Source organism: Marmota marmota, unplaced genomic scaffold (assembly GCF_001458135.2).
Source record: "Marmota marmota marmota unplaced genomic scaffold, marMar, whole genome shotgun sequence".
NCBI lineage: Eukaryota > Metazoa > Chordata > Mammalia > Rodentia > Sciuridae > Marmota > Marmota marmota.
The window spans coordinates 54,439-63,540 of record NW_026000260.1 but is presented as its reverse complement, the minus strand read 5'-3'; the positions used below and the strand labels follow the sequence as shown (position 1 = coordinate 63,540).

General features: G+C 36.8%; 1 protein-coding gene across 1 annotated transcript; it reads right to left on the bottom strand.

The window, feature by feature from the left end:
* Positions 1-473: 473 nt before the first annotated feature.
* Positions 474-6,388, bottom strand: Rab39b (RAB39B, member RAS oncogene family). The gene is made up of 2 exons (XM_015507516.2): positions 5,872-6,388; positions 474-3,383 (listed from the first exon to the last, which is right to left on the bottom strand). The coding sequence occupies exons 1-2, from the start codon at positions 6,084-6,086 to the stop codon at positions 2,957-2,959; spliced, it is 642 nt and encodes a 213-aa protein (XP_015363002.1). The 5' UTR covers positions 6,087-6,388; the 3' UTR covers positions 474-2,956.
* Positions 6,389-9,102: the final 2,714 nt, after the last annotated feature.

Below are 9,102 nucleotides of genomic sequence, written 5' to 3'. Positions count from 1 at the left end.
ATATCCTCCCCAACATATATACTATCAACCCAGTATAGGAAATGCCCTAAATGATTGTGTTTCAATCTGGGACCTATACTCCAAGTAATCCTGACATGAAAAGTGTGCCATAGTAGGATTTGAAAAATCCAAAGCAATTTAGCAATTGAAAACACTTTCCAGGGAAGAACATAGTGGTCATCAATTACCTGGTGACATAATTAAGTTATTAAATTGATTAAAAATTGTGATAATGAAGATTTAGGCTTAACAGAATCAACTTTTCCTATATTGGCAAGGGCTGACCATGAAGTTTATATGACTTGATATCATCATAATAAAACTTCCAAAAATCATATTCTCTTTCCGGCTTTGAGATACTGGTGAATACTATTGTGCAAAATATGTGTCATACCTTACTGATATCCTTGGTAGTGGTTGCTGCACTGAAATGACAAAATTCTGGAAATAGTTACAACACACACTTAGAATCTCACAGTCACATAATCAATAATTTTACTAAATACAGGCATGTTTTCATTCACATACAACTAAATAAAGAATTTTTCACATTTCATTACACTGCACAACAAAGTGAAGAAAAGTATACAGTACATTTTATTTTGGAATATAAGACAATCTAATCCAACATGCAGTTGTGGTCTTTGTTACAAGTTAATCTTTTCTTTACCTATGTAGTAAAATAGCTCCTAAAGCTTTATCCTTAGTATTATATTAACACCTGATTTTTCACACTTATTTTCTAAAACCCACTTATTGCAGTGACAACAGCACTGAATTCTACTAAAATGATTTTAAAATTTCTAGAACTCATTTAAGCAATTAAGTTCAGCCACTTCTGCTGGATCTATGCTGAGTATTTTTAAAACCTGCTTATAAAATACCAGGAATTGAAAAGTGTATAGTTAATGTATTTTAATCAGGAAAACTGCAGAGAAGTTTTGTTTCTATCCTTTTTATTGAACTGTCAAGAACCTAATCAACTCTTATCTATCCATTGGATGATCTTGCTTTCAGAATCTTGTAGACATTAGTAGTTGAAATTTGTATTGAACCAACTAACTGTCTTTTATTTGCCTTCTAAAAAAGAAATTGACAATCTACTCTACCCAAGCCTGGTTGTGTAAAATGAATACAGCGAAAATGTTCAGTTTACTGTGAATTGGTCAAAGTGGTTTGCTCATCCAAGTTGGGATATAGATAGCAGAATAGTGTTTTATAATTTTCATTATTTGGCTTCTTTATTCTGGATGAAGCAAATTCCCAAACTCTCAGATTTAATCACATTGATACTGAAGTTCATTATGATAACTCAAAGCAATTTGCCATCCTTAGGCTTTCGTACCACAATGATTATAAGAATCCTGACTCTATTCAGAATAGTGTTCTTAATGTTAAAAGTATGGCTTTTTGCCTGGCTGAACTGGCTACAATCCCAAAAGTAATTTAAAGCATCACCTGTCTTCAAGAAGATAATGGAACCTTCAAGCCAGCCATTCCAATTTGCTGATGCACTTAGCTGTCTGTTCACCTGAGAAGAGTTGACTCTCTAGGATAGATAGGAACCCAGTGTAGGTATATGGCAGACAGGTGGCCAAGGTCATTGTGGGGTGAGTATTTTTTCTCCCCATCCCACTTCCCATTGCTGTATTTGGTTCCTTTCAATAAAATGTCCATTGTGTTTCAATGGTATAGTCCACACAGTTATAATGTATTTTCATTGTGCAATTAATCACTTGTTTAAAGCCCTCTTGTCAATAATACCTGAATGGACTTTACCTTTCATTCATTCCCAGGTTCCCTCATGATTCTAGCTGTGTTGTAATTAATAAGGAAAATATATCCTAACACGTAAAGAACGTTTATTTACAGTCATTATGTCTTCCAAAGTAAACAAATTAATAATTTAATCATCAGACAGATGAACTATGAATCAGGAGTCCTTAACTTTGGCCAAGTGAGTATCCTGGCTATTAGATTACTATTCCATAAAATGGGGACCAAAACCTCACAGACCTGTTGTGATGATCAAATAAATTATGTAAGTGATTATGATGTGTTTGTAAGGGTTAACAGTGCCTCCTATTAAACAGGATTGATGAGCTAGGGTTTGCCTCAGGTTCTTTTCATAGACAACCCCTATATTGTCACTTTCTGATAACTGAAGAAGCAGGCATGCTGTTTACTTCCAGACTGCAGTTGCCAATGCAGTGAAACCCCATGTGTGGTCAGAGGTGAAAGGGCAATTGGATTATGGTGTTTTCTTTTCAACTTGCATAGGACAACTTCTTTGACACAGCTGGTAACTCTATCATAAGGGTGTACATTTTTTCAAATGGTCTCCTTTTTCATATTCACATCATTTGTACTAGGATATCATATCTTCAAAGGGCCTTGGCAAATAGCTGGTCCCTGTCCCTGATTTTGCAAGTGAGCTTCTAGAAGCTAATTGGTAATATTTAACCAAATCCAGCACACACATTTGGCATAAGATATTCTCATTGAGTAACTTTATCTCTTACTCTTTTTTAGTTATGTTAATTATTCCCAATGTGATACTTTTTCCCCTTTATATATTTCTTTGTTCATGACCTAAGAATAAACTTAAATACCAAGGAACAGTTGTCCTGTCTGTAGGTATGTTTTCCTAGGACCTAGCTTCCCAAACCCCAGGCCCTTCACATGTGGTCCACAAAGGGCACACAAGTAGCCATTACCAAGTATGAGCCATAAAACAGTGTCTGGCCCAACTCATGTCAGCAATTTAATCTCAATGACAGTACCCAAGCTCCCCCATCTATCCACATGTGGGCCTGTTGTCACCCTCCCAACTCTCAGGAAGGAGGCTCAGTTGGTATCGAAAGGTTCAATTCTCTTCAGTCACATAAGAATTCTATTTGTTTCAATCACTTTTAAGTTCCAATGGGAGAGCATGTTTTGGAAGTAAAAGGGCTGACTAGCACAAACATCTCCTTTCTGATTTGACAACTTCTTCTGAAGAGTGGACCACATTTGGTACAAATCCACTCTTCACCCCTTCCCAACCCTCCTGGATTGTAATCTCTCCCCTTTTAACCAGTTCATATATGTCTCTGGTCAGGTCTGTGAAGGCTTTCTCCACATTAATGGCATCTCGGGCTGACGTCTCAATGTACTTCATGCCGTATGCAGCAGCCAGTTTCTCGGCCTCGTGGCGAGTCACTTGCCTCTGTGTATCCAGGTCACACTTGTGACCCACCAGAACAAATACAATTTGGTAGGGCTGAACATGTACTTTGGTCTCTTCTAACCACTCATGGACATTCTGGAAGGACCTGCGGTTGGTAATGTCAAATAAGAGAAGACCACCTACTGAGTTCCTGTAGTAGGCTCGAGTGATGGATCTGAAACACAAGAAAGAAGTAAAGAATAAAGGTTGTGCCCAATTGTCCGCACTCCATTGAATTCAGTGTTTTCTAGTGTTATTGTTAACTGACATAGTACTTTAGTATAAGTGTTTTCTTTTTTTAAACAACAGAATACAAGTGACATTCCATAATAATAATGATATGGGACCTTTAATTGGGTGAAGTTTTGATAGTATTTTCTAGAAATGACTTTCAGACATTTCTCTTGGTTCAGTATTGGAAAGTGACCCTGGGGATGACGGATCTGTGTCCTACCTTTAGGCAGATATACAACTAACTCTCCCACTTCCAAATCTGAATAAGTGACAGAGACTTGCTGTTCTGCAAAATATGATACCTAAATCACAGGGTTGTCTTGAAACAAAATGAAATAATGAGTGTTAGAGTGATCTGTAATATGGAAAATTCATTATACATGCTAGTAGTTGAAAGAGTATTTTTCTAAGAATAAAAAAATTAGGACAGTTAACAGAAGTTATTATAACTATATGGGTATCTTGTACGGATGAGAAAAACTGCTTAAATAAATAGTCAAAAGTTACCCTTAAATCATATTAGTTTAAATCATTGTAATCAGAATATTTCTAAAATCTATTATTCATTTGCTATACTTCTTAAACAGGAGAAAGTTTCCATATTTTAACTTCTAGATTTGATGAACCTCATTATAAATGTATATTATAGTACTTTGCTTTAGAATACTGTGATCTTTGATCTATGTGTATTTGTAGGTTTTCTGTCTTCTTGGATGAAGAAGATAAACAATGAAAGACTTAATAGCTTAGGGGAAATGGCCCAATGCTAATAGAGCAAACATCGCCCAAGCTAGATGGTGGTAAGGGCAGAGCTTACAAACAACTTCAAGTGTCCATAATTGGCAAATCAACCCTAGGGAATGAAAACATTTTTAACTCCCTTATGTTTGAAGATTCATGAAGCATGGTAGGTATACCAGGAAATTAGGCATACATGAAGATTCCGATTTGTAAAAATCTTGATTCAAGAAATCAACAAGCAAGCTGTAGATGCCTGTCAAACTCTACAATATATTATTTGTGGTTTTTGAATATTTAGCAAAGAAAATCATGAAGCCCTTTCTAAGCACAACATAAGGCTACATAAAACTTAAAATCTTCCCTTAAAAACCTTAAAGTGAAAAGATAAATGACAAACTGGGAAATATCTTACAACATGCATGACAGAAAAGGGTTAATATTCTTAATCTGTAATGAACTCTTACAAATCAGTATTGCCCAATAAAGAAGAAGCAGGCAATTTTAACAGGCTGTTTATACAGAAATTCCAAAACAATATACAGAAATAATCTCTTCACTTAGGAGAAATGCAATTGCAAGTTTAAAGTGAACTTGAATTCGATATTTGTTGCAGTATTGTTTGTAGGAGTGAGGAGTTAGAGATAAGTTTGTGATTCTTTTCTCTAACCCTTTTTAATTATCAAACCACTATCTTCTGTGCTCAATTAGTGTTCAATAGATAATGAATAAATGATCACAAACAGGGGCTATTGAGTCCTTTTGATTTGGTTTTTGTTGCTGTACGTGACTTTAGTTCATACTATCTTCTGCAAAGTTCTCTGTGTACATTTTTGTGTTCTCTCACCTCTCTCTTTATTCATTCTGCTTCCTATCCCTGGGCATTTCCTGTTTTTGCTTGGACTTTGTGTTTTCAACTACACTTTCTGTGTAGTCATACATATTATTATAAATAATACATACTACAAAGGGAAAGCAAAGAGTTGTGAGAGAAAAACGAACATGTTCATTGATTACTCATTAAGTGTCAAGCATTACATGGGGAGTGGCATACAAATACAAACAAGACATTCTTTTGTGTGATTGGTGATTTTCTCCTGACAATGCTAGCACTGATATTCTAAGAGGGAAGGGGCTCTGTGTGATTTGATTACATGATATTCTCTTGATTACATGGAGTGTCTTCACACTGTTCTTCAGAAGCAAGCTCAGTAACTGGTACATAGTTGATGATCACTGTATGCTGGTTGCAAGAATCAATCATTAGTAAGTATCTCCTATTTCCTTTATGTTAGGACATATGTCAGCATACATATACACAAACACATACATATGTACACAGAAATAGAGATATAAGGTAATATGCATCCATCTATATCTATGTATGTATCATCTATCTGTTGTCTGTCTTCTATCTATGGCTGTTAGTTATGTTAGGTTGATGTGGAACAATTTTGAAAGTATGTTACATAGGGCAGGTTGATGGAGTTGTGGTGCAAGCAATATGTGTTATTGACTGGGCTTCCCTGCACTGAATTCCTGACTAGCCATAAGTGGATTTCAGCAGAATTCCCCTATCCCTTGTTTGTTACCCCCTGCACCGCGATTAGAATCAGGAAGTCCTCTCTCCCCAGGGGCTTTGCAAGCCCGAAGACCCTCCCACTGCTCATGGGCCCAGACTGAGCTCCCACCTGAACCTCTCTTGACCCGCGGTATCCCAGATCTGGAGCTTGATGCGTTTTCCTGGCTCGATCTCCACCAAGCGGGAGAAAAAATCCACCCCCACGGTAGGGTCTGAAACTTGGGCAAAGCGGCCTTCGGTGAAGCGGCGGATTAGACAGGACTTGCCCACTGTGGAATCCCCGATGACAATGAGCCGGAACTGGTACAGCCAGATGGCTTCCATGGCCGCGACTTGGCAGATCTCCTTGGTCCAGGCCCGGGGTCGGCGGGACGTGGTGCCCCGCCGAGGCCTCGGAGAGGAGGGCTTGGTCCGGATCTAGCTTGGCCACGAGCTCATCGCTGGCCTGGGAGCCCGATAAGAGGTAGGCCCAGGAGCCAGGAGAGTGGAGGATGGATGCTGCGCTCGCAAAGGTGATGAAATGGCAGCAGCATCAGCACCACGCACTCTGACTCATCACTGACAACCGGGTTACTGTAATACCCCACGTAAACGCGACACTTCGGTCACCGTACTGTCTGTAAGAGGAGCGCACACAAAACGGATGGAGAATAGCGTGTTTACTTCCTTTCTAATTGCCTCGTTCACTCTCTTCTTAATTTATAAATTCGTCTACCGTTCCGATTGCAAATGTAATTCCCTTTTATTGAAACTCGTGAAACATTACAAAAAGGGACGCAAAGGTCTATGATTATAGATTTGTTTACACATGTTTCCATGCTCACATAAACATGCTAACACACACATGCACATTGATTGCTATTTGTTTTTTAAAATATTGGAACAACTGATTTTTTATTCTAAAACTCGATTTTTGCAATTAATAAAGCTTATAGACATGTCTTTGCAACTCATTTTATTTTTGCCATAACAATGCTGCAATAAAGATTCTTTTCTGTGTGTGTGCGCGCGCGGCGGGGGGGGGAGGGGGTGAGGACAGGGGTACTGGGATCGAACCTAGCAGTGTTTTACACTGAGCCACACCCCCGGCCCCTTTAATTTTTGTTTAATTTCGAGACAGGATGTCGCTAACTTGCGTGGGGTCCTGTTACGTTTCCAAGACTAATCTCGAACTTGATATCCTTCTACCTTCCCGAGTGGCTGGGATTACAGGACTCCAACACCACAGCTGGCTATAAAGATTCTTTTAAATACAGTCACTCACACGTTTTTCATTTGAGCTAAAGTCTTAAAAGAGAGATCAGGAACTCAAAGACTGCGATTTTTTTTTTAACCTTAATGAATATGACCATCACACTTTCCAAAAATACTTAGTAATATAAATTTTTACCAGTGATGCACGAATAGACCATTTTTTCTGCAATATATCAAACATTATATATTCTATTGTATTTTTTGTTTTTGTGCTGCTGGGGATTGAATCCAGAGTGTATGCGCATGCAAGGAAAGCACTCTATCAACTGACCTATATCCCCAATCCTTTCCCTTCTTAATTCTTGTCAATATGCTACATCAGTAGTTATTTTACATTTCCTTGACTAACATTAGGTCAATATCATGTCTTTTGCATTTCTTTTCTGAAAATTGTCTCTTCCTTTCCTTTATATTTTTTATGTGTAATGCTTTATCACTTACTTTTTTCTCAGATCACTTTTACTAATGTGTAAGTCAACAGTTTACCACTTAAAAGGAACAACTTAATTGTTAGTACAGTCATTATTCCCTAAACAATATATTATACCACACAATTTACATAGCATTTACATTTTATTAGGTATTATAAATAATCTATAAATGATTTCACCTCTATGGGACAATGAATATACATTATATGCAAATACTATGTCATTTTATATAAGAGATTTGAACATCACTGATTTTGATATCTGAAGGGAATCCTGGAAAAAATCCCCTTGAGGATACAGACGTACAACTATATTTCATTACTATTTAGGCCTCGATGATATTCCATTGTACAGACAAACCATGCACAAGACAGACCACATTTTGTTTATCCACTCATCTATCAGTGCACATTTGGAATTTTTCCACCTTTTGTGAATTAGTCTGCTCTGAACATTCATGAACAAATTTTACTTTGTTTTCAATTTCTTGGGTGTATTCAGTGTATACCTGAGGTTGGAATTCCTGAGTCCTATAGCACCTCTGTTTATACAACAAAAATTCTTTGTTGTATACAGCAAATGCACCATTTTACATTTCCATTTGCAATAGTATCCTTTTCAACACTTGTTATTACCTGACTTTTTCAGTCTAACCATTCTACAGTGTATGAAATGCTATCTCAATCTGGTTTAATTTGCATTTTCCTAATGACTGATGATGTCAAACATATTTTTACATTCTTATTGGTCATTATATTCTTTCTTGCAAAAATGTTGATTTAGATATCATGACCATTTTAAACTGGAGTGTTAGTCTTTCTATTACTGAGTTGTAAGTATTCTTTAGGTACTTTCAATAAAAGTCCCTTGTCAGATATATTATTGCAAATATTTTCTTTCACTGAGTATTTTTTTTTCACTTTCTTGATGTTGTGTCTTGAAACACAAAGCTTTAAATTTTGATGAAGAACAATTTCTTTACATTTGGTCCCCAACTTACATTTTTTAAAAATTTTATGATGGTGTAAAAATGACACCATACTTCAGATTTTCTTCAGAAGTACAAACTATACTTCAAATTTTGTATTTTGATATTTTCATGAGCTAGAAAAATGTAATATAGATATTCAATAGAGTATCTTCAATGCTGGGCAGGGGCAGTGAGCCATAGATTCCAGTCAACCATGTGATCATGAGAGGAAACAGTAATTCTCTACAGTCTTCTGTGTTACTAATCTATGGCATTTTTTGACAGGTTACTTTCAATTTATGATGGGCCTATTGGCACATAACCCCATTGTAACTTGAGGACCACCTGCCATTTTCCTTTTGTTGCTTTTGCTTCTTGGGTTACATCTAAGTATTTGTCCTACGTCATGAAAATTTACTCCAATGCTTTGTTCTAAGAAGTGTTTCATTTTAGCTCATACATTTAGGTGTATGGTCCATTTTGAGTTACTTTTTTATTTATATATGACAGCAGAATGCATTACAATACTTATTACATATATAGAGCACAATTTTTCATATCTCTGGTTGTATACAAAGTGTATTCACACCAACTCTTGTCTTCATACATGTACTTTGGATGATAATGATCGTCACATTCCACCATCATAAATTACCCCCTACCCCCTCCCTTCCCCTCCCACCCC